At 43.8% G+C, this 17,707-nt stretch overlaps 1 protein-coding gene and 1 long non-coding RNA gene across 2 annotated transcripts in view; one reads left to right on the forward strand and one right to left on the reverse strand.

The window, feature by feature from the left end:
- Positions 1 to 17,707, reverse strand: part of LOC141132686 (uncharacterized) — a 120,345-nt gene that overhangs the window by 79,491 nt on the left and 23,147 nt on the right. The window lies entirely within an intron of this gene.
- SLCO1C1 (solute carrier organic anion transporter family member 1C1) overlaps positions 1 to 17,707 on the forward strand; it is a 66,930-nt gene that overhangs the window by 45,216 nt on the left and 4,007 nt on the right. The window contains exons 13-14 of the mRNA XM_073621401.1: positions 4,645 to 4,709; positions 5,725 to 5,842. Coding sequence (XP_073477502.1) covers positions 4,645 to 4,709; positions 5,725 to 5,842 — 183 coding nt within the window. The remainder of the gene's footprint in view (positions 1 to 4,644; positions 4,710 to 5,724; positions 5,843 to 17,707) is intronic.

Genomic DNA, 17,707 nt, shown 5'->3' on the forward strand with positions numbered 1-17,707 from the left:
TGTATATTGATTGGTTTGCGCAAAAGTAATAGCATCTACAAAATAGGGGATAGATTTATGGCATTTTTATTATTAATTTTATTATTAATGTATTAGTAATGGCGGTGATCTGTGATTTTTATCGGGACTGCGACATTGCGGTGGACAGATCGGACACTTTTCACACTATTTTGGGACCATTGACATTTATACAGCGATCAGAGCTAAAAATAGCCACTGATTACTGTGTGAATGTCACTGGCAGGAAAGGGGTTAAACATTAAGGGGCAATCAAGGGGTTAACTGTGTTCCCTCAGCATGTTCTAACTGTAGGGGGGATGGTCTACCACTGACATGACGGAGATCACTGCTCCCGATGACAGGGAGCAGTAGATCCCTGTCATGTCACTAGGCAGAACAGGGAAATGCCCCGTTCTGCCTCTCCTTGTCAGGATCTCGGGCCACCAGCGGATATCGAGTCTGCTCGACCTGCGGACGTGCTCCCTTGGCCACTAGCCCGGGATTATGAAGGAAAGTACAGGTACGCCCTTTTGCGCACCCGTGCCATTCTGCTGAAGGTACGGCGGTCGGGAAGCGATTAAAGTAACGCAGTGCTGTATCGCAAAAAAATGGCCTGGTCAGGAAGTGAGTAAAAGCTTCCAGAGCTGAAGTGGTTAAAAGAAATAGCAAAACAAAATTTAAAATAGTGAACAAAAAACAAAGAGCTTTGAAAACTATCAAGAGGTGTTTAAAGTCTATTGCACCAAAAAACAAAAACTTAATTTCCCCTTTCCAATTGACTCCAATGCATTTCTCACAAATGTCTTAATTTTTAACAAAATTGCTAACTCTTAGGCCTCATGTACACTGCTGCTGGTAGGGACATTCAGAGGCAGTTGGCTGTTTTTTTCAGCTGCCCCTGAACTCATCCAATGTTATCTTATGTGTACATGTACACAGGTTTGTTTAATGTAGTTTTTAGGCAGTTGCATTTATAGGCTTTTCTTTGGAGGCAAAAAAAATGACTTCAGACGCCGAAGTTTCCGACGTTTCCGACGCAAAACGCCGCTAAATGCGGAAAAACGCAGTAACGGCGTTTTGCCGCAATTTTGTTTCTAAGCATTTTTACAGGTGCACTTTTTTTAACGTTACAAAACTTAAAAATGATAGCAAATGATGAAAAAACACTAAAAAAATTTTAAAAAACTTGTAATGCCTTGCTATGCTTCATAGACCATTTATATACCCCTAATGAGCATGATCCAATCCAATATACCACTAGCATTGCTGTTAGTCAAAGAATTGGAATTTGACCTATATGTTGTTAGATTTCAACCAGATGACCCCACCATTGAGCTTCACCCCCGGCTTGATCAAACATATTTGCATGAAATTTAGGGTTAGGGTTAGTGTTTCCTATTAGGGTTAAGGGGTTATGGTTAGGGTTTTCCCCTTGAAGAACAAGTTTAGGGTTATGGTAAGGGTTATGGTTTCCCATTAGGGTTTCCAGTTAGGGTTAGGGGGTTATGGTTAGGGTTTTCCCCTTGAAGAACAAGTTAGGGTTAGGGTTTCCGGTTAAGGTTAGGGTTTCTGGTTAGGGTTTCCCGTTAGGGTTAGGGGGTTATGGTTTTCCCCTTGAAGAACAAGTTAGGGTTAGGGTTTCCGGTTAGGGTTTCTGGTTAGGGTTTACCATTAGGGTTAGGGGGTTATGGTTAGGGTTTTCCCCTTGAAGAACAAGTTTAGGATTATGGTAAGGGTTATGGTTTCCCATTAGGGTTTCCGGTTAGGGTTAGGGGTTTATGGTTAGGGTTTTCCCCTTGAAGAACAAGTTAGGGTTAGGGTTTCCAGTTAGGGTTAGGGTTTCTAGTTAGGGTTTCCCATTAGGGTTAGGGGGTTAGGGTTTTCCCCTTGAAGAACAAGTTAGGGTTAGGGTTTCCGGTTAGGGTTTCTGTTAGGGTTCCCCATTAGGGTTAGGGGGTTATGGTTAGCCTTTTCCCCTTGAAGAACAAGTTAGGGTTTCCGGTTAGGGTTAGGAGTTAGGGTTTCCGATTAGGGGTTATGGTTAGGGTTTTCCCCTTGAAGAACAAGTTAGGGTTAGGGTTTCCAGTTAGGGTTAGGGTGAGGAGTTAAGGTTAGGGTTTCCCTTTAGGGTTAGGGGGTTATGGTTAGGGTTTTCCTCTTGAAGAACAAGTTAGGGTTAGGGTTTCCGGTTAGGGTTAGGAGTTAGGGATTCCCATTAGGGTTAGGGGGTTATGGTTAGGGTTTTCCCCTTGAAGAACAAGTTGGGGTTAGAGTTTCCGGTTAGGGTTTCCAGTTAGGGTTAGGAGTTAGGGTATCCCATTAGGGTTAGGGGGTTATGGTTAGGGTTTTCCCCTTGAAGAACAAGTTAGGGTTAGGGTTTCCGGTTAGGGTTAGGGTGAGGAGTTAAGGTTAGGGTTAGGTTTCCCATTAGAGTTAGGGGGTTATGGTTAGGGTTTTCCTCTTGAAGAACAAGTTAGGGTTAGGGTTCCGGTTAGGGTTAGGAGTTAGGGTTTCCCATTAGGGTTAGGGGGTTATGGTTAGGGTTCGGGTTTTCCCCTTGAAGAACAAGTTAGAGTTAGGGTTTCCGGTTAGGGTTAATTAAAAATATTTTAAAAATTGCAATTAAAATTTGCATAAAAAAGACAAAAGAAATAAATTTAAAAAAATGAAATTACACATACAGCTTTAAAAAAAAAAATAAACAAAAAATTCTAATAATCAATTGCAATTTAAAAATTAAATATATTTAAAAAATTGCTATTAAATTTTGCATAAAAAAGACAAAATAAATACATAGAAAAAATGAAATTACATATACAGCTTATAAAAAAAAAATAAACAAAAAAAATATACTAATCAATTGCAATTTAAAAATTAAATATGTTAAAAAATTTGCATTTTTTCCTTGCATATGCTCATTATGGGATCCATAGTAAAAGCACTGAAATTGAGGTAGATACAAGTACACTGCTGCTCTCTCAGCTTCTGCTACTCACTCTGGTCTCACAGAATGGCTAAAATAGTTAAATAATACTGTTTTTTGGGCTTTGGGAGGGTCCTATGATGTTATCAAAAAGCGGCAAAACGCAGCATGCAAACACCGCATAACGGGCGTTTGAAGCTGTCAAAAAATTTGTTCAGAGGAGGTTGCCTCAGCGTCCCGTGTACATTCAGCCCGGGTTCACACCTATGCGAATTAGATGTGTGTTTCCCCGCATGTAATTCGCATAGTAGGAGAATGTGACCGTATGGAGCCGGTTCACATATCTCCGGGGCGGTTGCGGAGCGCACTGCACAAAAACGCTGTGCGTCTTTGGCTCCGTTTCAGGGCTGAATTCAGGCATAGAATCTGCCCTGATTCGTCCCTGAAATGGGGAACAGGGACGCACAGCGCTCCTGTGCGATCCGCAGCCCGGTATAGTGTGAACCCAGGCTAAGCCTTAGTTTTGAACTGAGCGAAAACTCTCAAGTTTGCTCTCCTACATATTACGTATTTTATACATTTTACATATTATAACCTCCTCCAGCACACTTCACTGATTAAAGTAATATGTTTATGTTGGTATTCAGATTGATGTTACAATGTAATCATGCCTCCCAACTTTTTGTGATGGGATTGCGGGACACCTATTAGCAAAAGTATGTAAGCATAGGACACACCCCCCTGCCACACTCCCTTAAAGGAGAATTCTACAAAAAAATGATTTGTTAAACCCACAAGTGCTTTTTTTTTTAACCACTACTATTCCTTTATACTGGATTTTGACAATTACAATGGCAGCAATTTAGAAATTGGATGAAAGATTTAACACTGAGAAACTTTTTGAAATATAAATAGTGCATTTTATATACAGCTATATAGATCAGAACAAAATGAGGGACACATGAGGAGAAATGATGGACAGAGGGACATTGCTCCAAATCAGGGACAGTCCCTCCAAATCAGGGACAGTTGGGAGCTATGATGTAATACTGAATTCACGAAGGCAACTGCAATCTTATGTATCGAGCTACTGAACCTCTACTTGATGTGCATTTCTATATTTTAACCTAGAGGTTTATAAGATCAGTACATATTGCACAGAGGGCAATAAGGCTTTGCTTTTCCAGTGCTTGTCACTCATCATTAGCTGTAGAGATATGAAGAATAGACATTAATTCTACATTGTATTGATCTTCTCTGCAATCTTGTCCTATAAATGATGGTAAAGTTGTAGGTTGTTGTCTCATTATCTGTATCAGGAGTCAGGACATATGGCAAACACTCCATTGTCTGATGAGTCTGTAATGCCACGATTTTTTTTACCACTACTATTCCTTTATATTGGCTTTTGAAATTTACAAATGCAGCTATTTAGAATTTGGATGAAAGGTTTAGCACTGGGAAACACTTTTTTGAAAGATAAAAAGTGCATTTTATATACAACTATATAGATCAGACCAAAATGAGGGACAAATGAGGGGGAAAGAGGGACAGAGGGACATTGCTCCAAATCAGGGACAGGCCCTCGTAATCAGGGACAGTTGGGAGCTATGTGAATGTTTGGATGAGCTATGGACCCACAGTGCAGTATTACATGAATCATGAATTTATTATATGTACTGAGCCGACACAGACAAACTGACAAATCTTTGTCCTTTCAGATGTATTAAACCTGAGCTGAAGTCTCTGGCTCTGGGGATCTACACAATGGCCATCAGGGTTCTCGGTAAGAATAAATTAGACACTGTGATTGTATATTCATTAATTAAAGATTCAGTATCAGTCCACTGCCATGTCCCTGAAGTCTCAAGGGAAATTTCCATTTAAATAGATACATGTGCCCTGTGTTCATTATTCTATATTAGGAATGAGAGCAACTGGGAGTTTTCAAGTGACAACATTTCAGACATGATCAGGAGATTTTGCCAAAATTGTGCCTATTTAGTGAAATATAGTGGAGCCAAAGGGAAAGAATCATTTAAGGTAGTCTTTAGTCATTTAAAAAATAGTGGCTTTTAAATGTCTCCTGAGGGTTACAGAAGTTCCTTTTTCCTATCCTTGACCTGTTCGTGTCTCAAAAATGGCCCCTCATTAGCTAAGAACATGACATTCAATACAGAGGAGCCCAGCAAATCTAAACCAATATTTCTCAACTCCAGTCCTCAAGTACCCCCCAACAGGTCATGTGTTCAGGATTTCCCTCAGATGAAACGGCCGTGGTAATTACTAAGGCAGTGAAACTGATCAAATCACCTGTGCAAAATAATGGTGAGCCTGAAAACATGACCTGTTGGGGGTACTTGAGGACTGCAGTTGAGAAACTTTGTTCTAAACCCCTCAACAAAGTAGTGTGATCACCAGCACTAAAACTTTGATCACATGGCTTTGTTTATAAACAAATGGTTATGATAACTGTAGAGGGTTGCTTAGGATTTGTGCTAACTTTAGTATTAATTTTGGCTACATCAACAAACCATTTACATTCAAGTGGCTAATAGTGGTGGGTAATGCTGGTAATTTGGCTGTTGGAAAACAAAACCCCTTTTTGTAAGCATTTCATATGGTGGAATTTGAGGCCATTTCCATGACATCACTTCTCTCATTGCTATTTTCTAACTTCATCTACAGTCATTCAGATTTCATAGCTTGGCAGGTTAGAAACCAATGAATGATCTAATAGATGTACTGGAATTTGCCACCACCTAGAGGAATTAATATTTGTGTGATTTTATCCTTTCCAGCGGGGGTCCCAGCCCCCATGTACCTTGGGGCCCTAATTGACAGCACCTGCCTAAAGTGGGGGAGTTGGAGCTGCAATAGGAGAGGTTTCTGCCGCCTCTACAACACTGACCGATTCCGGTAGGATTTAAAAATTAAACATTTTCTGCCAGATAAATAAATCACCCCACACCTATTATTTTACATAGATTTGCTGAACAATTAGGAACTGAAAGGAAGGGACATTCAGGAAGCAGATTTGTCACAGCAGGCTCTTCAATCCTCATCATGTGAGTGGTTCCTAATCATGTGATCATATCAGCTATAACATCAACTTTATCAGGGGTTCGCAACCTTAAGAGCCGTATACATGGCCCCAAAAATCGGGTGGCATCGGACCGTTCAATAGAGACCGGTCGATATTTGGCCCATGTGTATGGCGGCTGGTTCGCCAAAGGCTGAGAGCGCTGACCGGTGTGTTCTGGTGGGGGAGGACGCTTTCCCCCTGTCAGAACACAATAGCTCAGCTGGGGAGATCGCTGTACTAACATTGGATAATTTGTACAGTGGCTCCTCCCAAGCTCTTAAGTTTTTTTTTTTGTTGTACAAAAAAAAACTGTTAGTGTGTACCAGGCTTTAGTTAGAGCAGGACCCGGTAAATTTTTATAAGACCTTCCATGCCCAGTAGAAAAAAAAAACTGCACACTGCAACTATATGTAAGGTACCTGTGGTAGTTAGTGTCCGAAGTGGAGCTTTTATGCTGAGGATTCAGACGATAGCGTAGTCAGACAGGTCAAGTCGGCAACAGATCAGGCAAAGCGGTAGAAGATCAAAATCCAAAGAATGGTCAGGCAGGCAGAGGTCATACATGAGCTGGCGGTGAAGTACAAAATCAGCAGGCTGGAGAATGGTCAAGAATTCAGGCAGAGGTTGACAGGGCCCCCTCCCCAGTGGACCCCTCCAGGGGCCTAGAGAGGCCTAGTGGGAAAGGAGGCATGGAAGTCTCGAAAAAGAGCAGGGGCATGCAAAGCTTTGGCTGGACAACAGGAACATTCTGTGACAGGATAGCCCTTCCAATGAACCAGATACTGTAGGCCACAAACCTGCCTTCTAGAATCCAGAATCTTAGAGACTTTAAACTCATGTCCATCAACAAGAACAGGAGGGAGGTAGCTGTTGAGTTCTGGAGTAGCGATTGAAAATTGCCTTTGAGGAGAGAAACATGGAATACGGGATGTATCCGGAAAGAGGAGGGCAATTGTAACCGATAGGAGACTGGCCCGACTCGAGCAATAATTCTGTAAGGACCGATGAATCGAGGGCCCAATTTGGTAGAAGGTTGTTTCAGTCTCACGTATTTGGTTGATAGCCAAAATCTGTCCCCCATCACATATAGAGCTTTATGGCGTCTTCGTTTGTTGGAGAAAAGCGCATACTTGCCTGCTGACTTCCATAGTAATAAGCAAATCTTTTTCCAGTATAGCAGAATATTTTTCACCTGCTGATCAGCTGCTGGTACACCAGAAGAAGGTTGAAGTAGGGGAAGAGTCTGAGGGTGATAGCCTAGGGCTGCGTAGAATGGTGTGGTATGAAGAGCACTGTGCCAATGGGAGTTAATGGAAAATTCAGCCAAAGGCAAATACTCAGACCAATTGGAGTGTAACGCATTAACATATTGATGGTTTCCAGGGTCTGGTGTTGCATTCGAATGCGTTCGATTTGGCCATCTGTTTGAGGGTGATGTGAGGTAGAGATTGAGAGCGTTATTTCCAGTTTCTTACAGAATGCTCTCCAGAATCGGGAAACAAACTGGGTCCGCGGTCTGAGATGACATTGGTATGCCATGATGTTTCACAATACGGGAAAGGCAGAGGGTAGACAGTGCTTCCGCTGTAGGTAATCCAGGGAGCGGTACAAAATGAGACATTTTGGAAAAGCGATCCACTATGACCCATATAGCAGTCATGCCCTCTGACTTGGGTATCTCTGTAATGAAGTCCATAGTCAAATGGGTCCAAGGCTGGCGAGGTGCAGGAAGTGGTTGTAACAGTACAGTAGGCAATGTGCGGAGTACGAAATTAGCAGCAGAAGTTGGACAGGCAGCCACATAGTCAGTAACACATTTTTTCATATGAGGCCACCAGACATGATGCTGCAAGGTCTAAAGAGTGATGGTGACACCAGGATGAATTCTGAAGTGTTTCGGACAATATTATCTGCTCATATTCAGCAAAATGCTTCAGAACTCATTGGACGGTGCTTCACAGTGCAGATGGGCAATGACCCGAAGCATACTGCGAAAACAACCAAAGAGTTTTTTAAGGGAAAGAAGTGGAATGTTATGCAATGGCCAAGTCAATCACCTGACCTGAATCGGAGTGAGCATGCATTTCACTTGCTGAAGTCAAAACAGAATGGAAAATGCCCCAAGAACAAGCAGGAACTGAAGACAGTTGCAGTAGAGGCCTGACAGAGCATCACCAGGGATGAAACCCAGCGTCTGGTGATGTCTATGCGTTCCAGACTTCAGGCTGTAATTGACTGCAAAGGATTTGCAACCAAGTATTAAATAGTGAAAGTTTGATGGATGATCTGTCCCATTACTTTTGGTCCCTTAAAAAGTGGGAGGCACATATACAAACTGTTGGAATTCCTACACCGTTCACCTGATTTGGATGTAAATACCCTCAAATTAAAGCTGAAAGTCTGCAGTTAAAGCACATCTTGTTCGTTTCATTTCAAATCCATTGTGGTGGTGTATAGAGCCAAAAAGATTGGAATTGTGTCGATGTCCCAATATTTATGGACCTGACTGTATGTTGGTGTCCCTTGTTAATTTTACAGAAAAAAAGAGAATCTGACAGGAAGTAGGTTCAATGGGTGTGCCACATCCCAAGTACATAGAAAAAGGCAATGGTTCCCCTGGAACGGGATTTTAAAGGCACTACCATACAATTAGTACAATATGAGTAAAAGGTATAATTTTATTACATAACAAGAAAAAATATATTCAAATCAAAACAGAAAAATACAATGTACAAATAGAGTAGAATAAATATGAATATGGATACACATTGAAATATAATGGAAAGAGGACTGTCACTGGAAGTGGGTAAGTCTCACTGAACCAACGCGTTTCGGAGGATCCTTCATCAGGGTTCATAAAGTGAGAGTTAGCATCTGGGGGATTACAGATTAGAAAAAGGGGAGTAATTAATATTGGATATAGAATATAGAGCCCCCCAGAGCGGACCAAGAAACATGAAAATCACTTACTTCCAACATACTGACAATACATAAGTATCCATGGCATTAAAAACAGGCTTCACGGGTGTCTCCCTGGCAGGTGCTCACATAAGAATTAATTCAAAAATGATTATTCCTAGGCTGTATCACAGAGAATTATATGCCACGGGAAGAATACCCCTGGTTGCGCTGAGGGTCACCGCACCCTAAAGCCAGGTGCGGTGTCTGGGGTCCAGAAGACTCAGGACCTGGGAACAAAAGAAAACACACACAATATAAGGTGGGGGGGGGGGGGGAATGAAGATTGGTTTGTAATCCTGAAAGTATATCAGGATAGGACCAGCGTATTAAAACAAAGAAAGACCTACCTATTAAATATATTCAGAAAAGTATATCCTTAGATGGTCAGGTAAGAGGGGAAATGGAGGTCTAGGTTTGACACCAAAGTGTTGTACAAAGAATGGGGGAGCCTGGTTAGTTACAGTATAGGCATCATACAGAGAGTAAAGAAAAGCAGGGCAAAAGCCCCCAAAAATGACATTCGTGATTTAAAAGTTCCATCCTGCCAATGGGCCCCCTGAGCGTCGGCCGCGCCCCGCCTCCCCTTAGAGCCAGCCCCGACGACGCCAGTCAAGCTGGAACGCTGGAATGGTAATGGTGCTTTATGTTACGTATCTAACAATCATCATGTATGCTACGTCTGCAATGGGAAGCAGATCTACAGACCTGGGGGTTCCCTATGATGGCCCATTTTTCTTTTTTACTATAGGCGATTAGTTTGGCCACCATTACCATCAAAATAACCTCTTACAAAGTGAGGTGGGTGGGCTCATAGATTTGGTGGTTATCTTTCCACCTTTTACCCCTCCTCCTTGACTTTTTTGTTAATATTTATGTACTACCTCATACAGTGGACTCCACTCTCCCATTGTCTTTTTGTTGGGTATACGATTTTGACATGTGTAGCTGTACTATGTGTCCTTGTGGGAGCTCTGTATTCTGTGTGCAGGCCCGGCACGGCAAAGATGTTCCCTATGGGGACACCGTGGGAGGGGCTGTCATCCTGGACGTCCCTCCATCCCCGCCCTGGGTCAGCCTTTGACTGTCTCCAGGGTTGGATTGCCGTGCCGGTGGGAGTGGGCGGCGGCACGTCACCCCGTGGTGCGGCACCGTGTCGTATGTCCGCGCTTGCGTTCCAGCTTGACTGGCACGCATGCGCGGAGTGTCGTCAGGGCCGGCTCTGCGGGGAGGCGGGGCGCGGCCGACGCTCAGGGGGCCCATTGGCAGCTTGGGACTGGCACACACCTCCATCGAGCTGACTTTCTAGTCAGCTGATGGTGGCCTAGGAGGGACGGCCCCTAGATACATTCCTTTTTAGAATCAGCTGATGGCTTGTTATCATCAGGTTTAAATAACTCAGCTCATTTGAATGGACTCTCAGGTAGGACCTGGATGTCTAGTCTGTATCTGTCCAACGGGCTGCCCAAAGTAAGTGAAGTTTTTACAAACTACTCTGTTATACTCATGTGATTTATTTTTTAAATCACGAATGTCATTTTTGGGGGCCTTTGCCCTGGTTTAAAGATACTCTCTGTATGATGCCTATAACTAACCAGGCTCCCCCATTCTTTCTACAGCACTTTGGTGTCAAACCTAGGCCTCCATTTCCCCTCTTACCTGACCATCTAAGGATATACTTTTCTGAATATCTTTAATAGGCAGGTCTTTCTTTGTTTTAATACGCTGCTCCTATCCTGTTATACTTTCAGGATTACAAACCAATCTTCGTTCCCCCCCCTCCCCCCTGCCTTATATAGTGTGTGTTTTCTTTTGTTCCCAGGTCCTGAGTCTTCTGGACCCCAGTCTGCACACAGACACCACACCTGGCTTTAGGGTGCAGTGACCCTCAGCGCAAACAGGGGTATTCTTCCCGTGGCATATAATTCTCTTTGATACAGCCTAGGAATAATCTTTTTTGAATTAATTCTTATGTTGGAAGTAAGTGATTTTCATGTTTCCTGGTCCACTCTGGGGGGCTCTATATTCTATATCCAATATCAATTATTAATTACTCCCCTTTTTCTAATCTGTAATCCCCCAGATGCTAACTCTCACTTTGTGAACCCTGATGAAGGATCCTCCGAAACGCGTTGGTTCAGTGAGACTTACCCACTTCCAGTGACAGTCCTCTTTCCATTATATTTCAATGTGTATCCATATTCATATTTATTCTACTCTATTTGTACATTGTATTTTTCTGTTTTGATTTGTATATATTTTTTCTTGTTATGTAATAAAATTATACCTTTTACTCATATTGTACTAATTGTATGGTAGTGCCTTTAAAATCCCGTTCCAGGGGAACCATTGCCTTTTTCTTGTTAATTTTACATTGTATTTTTTTTTAAATGTAACTGCCTACTCCCAAATTGGCATTTGAAGTAAACACATAGCCAAGTATTATTCTCCACAATTTTTTTATTGTGCATTAAAAAAGAAAACAAATAAAATTAGACATGCTATCTGCCAATAGAACTTAACCAAAAAGTGCATTCTATGCATCCAAAAATATAGAAAATATATCAAATCAAATCATTATTCAACCAAAAAAATAATGTCAAAGCATTAACTCTAAGGTCAATAATAAATAACACGTTATCGCCTCCGATTCCGCAACATGGCTGGTTGACGAACGGCCGTTCAGAAACAAACTGAAAAGCGTGAAATAAAAAGCGCGAAATGAAAAGTGCGAATGAAAAGTGTGAAATGAAAAGCGCGAATCAACACTCACCAAACTTCTACTAACACAAAATTAGCAGAAGGAGCATAAAGGATGGAGGTAAAGAGCTCACTACGTTCGTATTTGTCGGCCAACAATTGTGTGGCCGTGTGTGTGCAAGACAAGTTTGGGCCAACGCCCTTCGGACAAAAGTCCACGGTTTTGTTGGCCAACAATCCGATCGTATTTACGAGGATTTAGGCTGTCTCTGGGAGAGCACAGCACCTGCTCCTATTTCGGAGGCATCAACCTCAACAATGTACTGGAGATCGGGATTTGTATGTTGAAGAACTGGAGCCTTGCTGAACATGTCTTTTAATTGCTAGAAAGCTGATTCCGACACCTTGCAATTTTTACCTTTCATAGTCATTGCAGTAAGGGGGGCAGCAATGGAGGCAAAATCTTTGATGAAGCTCCTGTAGTAATTTGCAAACCCTAGAAAGCTTTGGAGCCCTCCTAAAGTGGTTGGTTGGGGCCATTGCAAGACAGCAGAAAGTGTTTGAGGGTCCATTTGGAAACTGACAGCACTTATGTTGTATCCAAGGAAAGCTATATACGTCTTTAATGAAAACTGCATTTCTCAATCTTCGCGTAAAGGTAGTTTTCTCTCAGTCATTGTAATACCTTCTTTACATGTGAGATGTGATCTAGATGAGTCCTGGAAAAGATTAAAATGTCGTCCAAGTAGATGATCACAAAACTGTTGCTGAAATTGTGAAAAATGTCATTCATGAAATTTTGTAAGACAGCAGGGGTATTACAAAGCCCAAATGGCATAACCAGATACTCAAAATGTGCATTGCGGGTGTTACCTTCCACTCGTCTCCCTCTCTAATTTGAATCAGGTTGTAAGCCCCCTGGAGGTCCAGCTTAGAGAAGATAACGTCTCTCTTAAGTATGTCAAACAGTTCTAGAATGAGAGGCAAAGGGTAGGAGTCTTTTACGGTGATTTGATTTAACCCCCGATAGTCTATGCATGGTCGAAGACCCCCATCTTTTTTTTCAACAAAGAGAAAAACCTGCCCCTCCTGGAGAAGAAGAGGGTCGGATAAAACCTCTTTCTAAGTTGTCTTTTGCATATTCCTCCATAGATTTTTGTTCAGGCAATGACAAGGGATAGGTCCTTCCTTTGAGAAGAGGTGCTCCAAGAATAAAATTAATCGCACAGTCAAAACAACGATGTGGAGGTAAAAACTCTGCCTTTTGCTTGCAAAATACATCTGCAAACTCATGGTATTCATGAGCCAAGGTAGGTGGGATGGCCATGGAAGCCAACAGACAACCAGAAAATCTTTTGGGTTGAGACAGTTTAGATAACAGGACGGCCCCCAAGAGGTTAGTTCTCCATTTTCCCAATTAAAAGAAGGGTTGTGTTCATGTAACCATGGGTAACCAAAGATAACAGGCAGAAGTAGAGAATCAATAAGAGACGATTTCCTCTTTGTGGAGTGCGCCTACCTGAAGGGTGATTGTCATAGTCTCAAATTTTACAAGGCCATCCCCCAACGGTTGTCCATTCAGGGTGGTGATGCTCAGGTGTCTAGACTTAGGAACAAATGGGATGTTATTTTCTTCAACAAAAGTGTAGTCCAGGAATATGCCAGCAGCTCCAGAATCCACAAAGGCCTCACAGGAGACAAGTTTAGAGGCTAAATGGAAAATTGCAGGGACAGTAATCTTGGTCTTGAAGGATATACCTGTAAGGTCTAACCTAGCTCTAGGGATGAGCTTCGAGTTCGAGTCGAACTCATGTTCGACTCGAACATTAGCTGTTCGCAAGTTCGCCGAACACCGAACAATTTGGGGTGTTCGCGGCAAATTCGAATGCCGCGGAACACCCTTTAAAAGTCTATGGGAGAAATCAAAAGTGCTAATTTTAAAGGCTTATATGCAAGTTATTGTCATAAAAAGTGTTTGGGGACCCGGGTCCTGCCCCAGGGGACATGTATCAATGCAAAAAAAAGTTTTAAAAACGGACGTTTTTTCAGGAGCAGTGATTTTAATAATGCTTAAAGTCAAACAATAAAAGTGTAATATCCCTTTAAATTTCGTACCTGGGGGGTGTCTATAGTATGCCTGTAAAGGGGCGCATGTTTCCCGTGTTTAGAACAGTCTGACAGCAAAATGACATTTGGAAGGAAAAAACACATTTAAAACTACCCGCGGCTATTGCATTGCCGACAATACACATAGAAGTTCATTGATAAAAACGGCATGGGAATTCCCCCCAGGGAAACCCCGAACCAAAATTAAAAAAAAAAAAAATGACGTGGGGGGGTCCCCCTAAATTCCATACCAGGCCCTTCAGGTCTGGTATGGATATTAAGGGGAACCCCGGCCAAAATTTAAAAAAAAAAATGACGTGGGGTTCCCCCTAAATTCCATACCAGACCCTTCAGGTCTGGTATGGATTTTAAGGGGAACCCCGCGCCAAAAAAAAAAAAAAAAAAAAACGGCGTGGGGTTCCCCCAAAAATCCATACCAGACCCTTATCCGAGCACGCAACCTGGCAGGCCGCAGGAAAAGAGGGGGGACGAGAGTGCGGCCCCCCCCCTCCTGAACCGTACCAGGCCACATGCCCTCAACATTGGGAGGGTGCTTTGGGGTAGCCCCCCAAAACACCTTGTCCCCATGTTGATGAGGACAAGGGCCTCATCCCCACAACCGTGGCCGGTGGTTGTGGGGGTCTGCGGGCGGGGGGCTTATCGGAATCTGGAAGCCCCCTTTAACAAGGGGACCCCCAGATCCCGGCCCCCCCCCTGTGTGAAATGGTAAGGGGGTACTTACCCCTACCATTTCACTAAAAAACTGTCAAAATAGTTAAAAATGACAAGAGACAGTTTTTGACAATTCCTTTATTTAAATGCTTCTTCTATCTTCCTTCATCTTCTTCTGGTTCTTCTGGCTCTTCTGGTTCTTCCTCCGGCGTTCTCGTCCAGCATCTTCTCCGCGGCGTCTTCTATCTTCTTCTCCTCGGGCCGCTCCGCACCCATGGCATGGGGGGAGGCTCCCGCTCTTCTCTTCATCTTCTTCTTCATCCTCTTCTCTTCTTCATCTTCATCTTCTCTTCTTTTCTTCTGCGGGCCGCTCCGCATCCATGCATGGAGGGAGGCTCCCGCTGTGTGATGGCGTCTCCTCGTCTGACGGTTCTTAAATAACGGGGGGCGGGGCCACCCGGTGACCCCGCCCCCCTCTGACGCACGGGACATGACGGGACTTCCCTGTGGCATTCCCCGTGACGTCACAGGGAAGTCCCGTCAAGTCACCGTGCGTCAGAGGGGGGCGGGGTCACCGGGTGGCCCCGCCCCCCGTTATTTAAGAACCGTCAGACGAGGCGACGCCGTCACACAGCGGGAGCCTCCCTCCATGCATGGATGCGGAGCGGCCCGCAGAAGAAAAGAAGAGAAGATGAAGATGAAGAAGATGAAGAAGAGAAGAGGATGAAGAAGAAGATGAAGAGCGGGAGCCTCCCCTCATGCCATGGGTGCGGAGCGGCCTGAGGAGAAGAAGATAGAAGACGCCGCGGAGAAGATGCTGGACGAGAACGCCGGAGGAAGAACCAGAAGAGTCAGAAGAACCAGAAGAAGAAGAAGATGAAGGAAGATAGAAGAAGCATTTAAATAAAGGAATTGTCAAAAACTGTCTCTTGTCATTTTTAACTATTTTGACAGTTTTTTAGTGAAATGGTAGGGGTAAGTACCCCCTTACCATTTCACACAGGAGGGGGGCCGGGATCTGGGGGTCCCCTTGTTAAAGGGGGCTTCCAGATTCCGATAAGCCCCCCGCCTGCAGACCCCCACAACCACCGGCCACGGTTGTGGGGATGAGGCCCTTGTCCTCATCAACATGGGGACAAGGTGTTTTGGGGGCTACCCCAAAGCACCCTCCCAATGTTGAGGGCATGTGGCCTGGTACGGTTCAGGAGGGGGGGGGGCCGCACTCTCGTCCCCCCCTCTTTTCCTGCGGCCTGCCAGGTTGCGTGCTCGCATAAGGGTCTGGTATGGATTTTTGGGGGAACCCCACGCCGTTTTTTTTTTTTTTTTTTTTGGCGCGGGGTTCCCCTTAAAATCCATACCAGACCTGAAGGGTCTGGTATGGAATTTAGGGGGAACCCCACGTCATTTTTTTTTTTAATTTTGGCCGGGGTTCCCCTTAATATCCATACCAGACCTGAAGGGCCTGGTATGGAATTTAGGGGACCCCCCCACGTCATTTTTTTTTTTTTAATTTTGGTTCGGGGTTTCCCTGGGGGGAATTCCCATGCCGTTTTTATCAATGAACTTCTATGTGTATTGTCGGCAATGCAATAGCCGCGGGTAGTTTTAAATGTGTTTTTTCCTTCCAAATGTCATTTTGCTGTCAGACTGTTCTAAACACAGGAAACATGCGCCCCTTTACAGGCATACTATAGACACCCCCCAGGTACGAAATTTAAAGGGATATTACACTTTTATTGTTTGACTTTAAGCATTATTAAAATCACTGCTCCTGAAAAAACGGCCGTTTTTAAAACTTTTTTTTGCATTGATCCATGTCCCCTGGGGCAGGACCCAGGTCCCCAAACACTTTTTATGACAATAACTTGCATATAAGCCTTTAATATTAGCACTTTTGATTATTCATGTTCGTGTCCCATAGACTTTAACGGTGTTCGCGTGTTCGAGCGAACTTTTTTCCTGTTCGCATGTTCTGGTGCGAACCGAACAGGGGGGTGTTCGGCTCATCCCTACCTAGCTCCTCCAACACTGGTTAGACCCTGCCTTTCACTGGATGGGAAGGGCAGACAGATAACAAATGCCCTTAAGTCCAAGTACAAGCATAGGCCCAAATGCACACCTCCTTTGTTTCTCTGACTCTGTTAGGTGGAGACGGCTGACTTCCATGGGTTCCACAGGTGCCTGGGATTCAACTGAAATTTCAGGTTCTGGTTGAGGTGGTGCTTGGAAGTTAGGGGCCAAAAGGTAAACTGGCCTAGGAAGCTTGCGACTTCTAAGTCTCTCTTAGCACCTTTCATGACACCGGACATCCAGACAAACACACAGCTCTATGAATTTTTCAAGGTCTTCTGGGGAATCCTTATAGACTAATTCGTCCTTGATGTGATCTCTAAGACCTTTCTGGAAGGCTGCACGTAATGCCCTTGAGTCCCAATTAGTCTCAGCAGCCAGGGTACGGAACTCAATAGCATACTGTGCCACAGACCTGCTTCCTTGCTGTATGTTCAAAAGTGAGTACTCAGCTGCAGAAGTTCTATCTGGCTTGCCTAATACAGTCTGGAGAGAGAAGCCATAAATTTGTCAGCGTCTTGCAGCATAGGATCATTGTGTTCCAGGTAAGTAGAGACCCAGGCCAGGGGCTTCCCCTTTAACAAGGAAATTACAAAAGTCACTTTGGCAGACGAAGTGCTAAAAGTCCCAGGGTTGGTGCGGAAATTCAAACGGCAAACATTTAAAAAAACCTCTGCAGTCCTCAGTATCGCCACCAAATTTTTCAGGCAAGGGAAGTTTGGGTGGCACAGAAGAGGCAGATTGGATTGGAGTAAGAGCTAGAGTCTGGACTGGTACAGAGGGATCAGGCAACCAAGATTTAAGAATAGCATATGCTATGCTTAAGGCATCCAGAGAAGAAAGATGCTGTTCATGAGCTCCAATCAATTGTCCCTGATGCGAAATCGCCCTAACAATCTCAGCAGGGTCCACTGCCATTGTGGCCCGTTTGTAATGTCAGGTACCTGTTGTAGGTAGTGTCCGAAGTGGAGCTTGTATGCTGAGGATTCAGACGAGGATTCTGAGGATTCAGACGAAAACGTAGTCAGGCAGGTCAAGTTTGCAACAGATCAGGCAAAGCGGTACAAAATTGAAAATCCAAATAATGGTCAGGCAGGCAGAGGTCATACATGAGCGGTGAAGTACAAAATCAGCAGGCTGGAGAATGGTCAAGAATTCAGGCAGAGGTTCAATACACGGTAGTCAAAATCACA

This window comes from Aquarana catesbeiana, linkage group LG03 (genome assembly GCF_042186555.1).
Source record: "Aquarana catesbeiana isolate 2022-GZ linkage group LG03, ASM4218655v1, whole genome shotgun sequence".
Classification (NCBI taxonomy): Eukaryota; Metazoa; Chordata; class Amphibia; order Anura; family Ranidae; genus Aquarana; species Aquarana catesbeiana.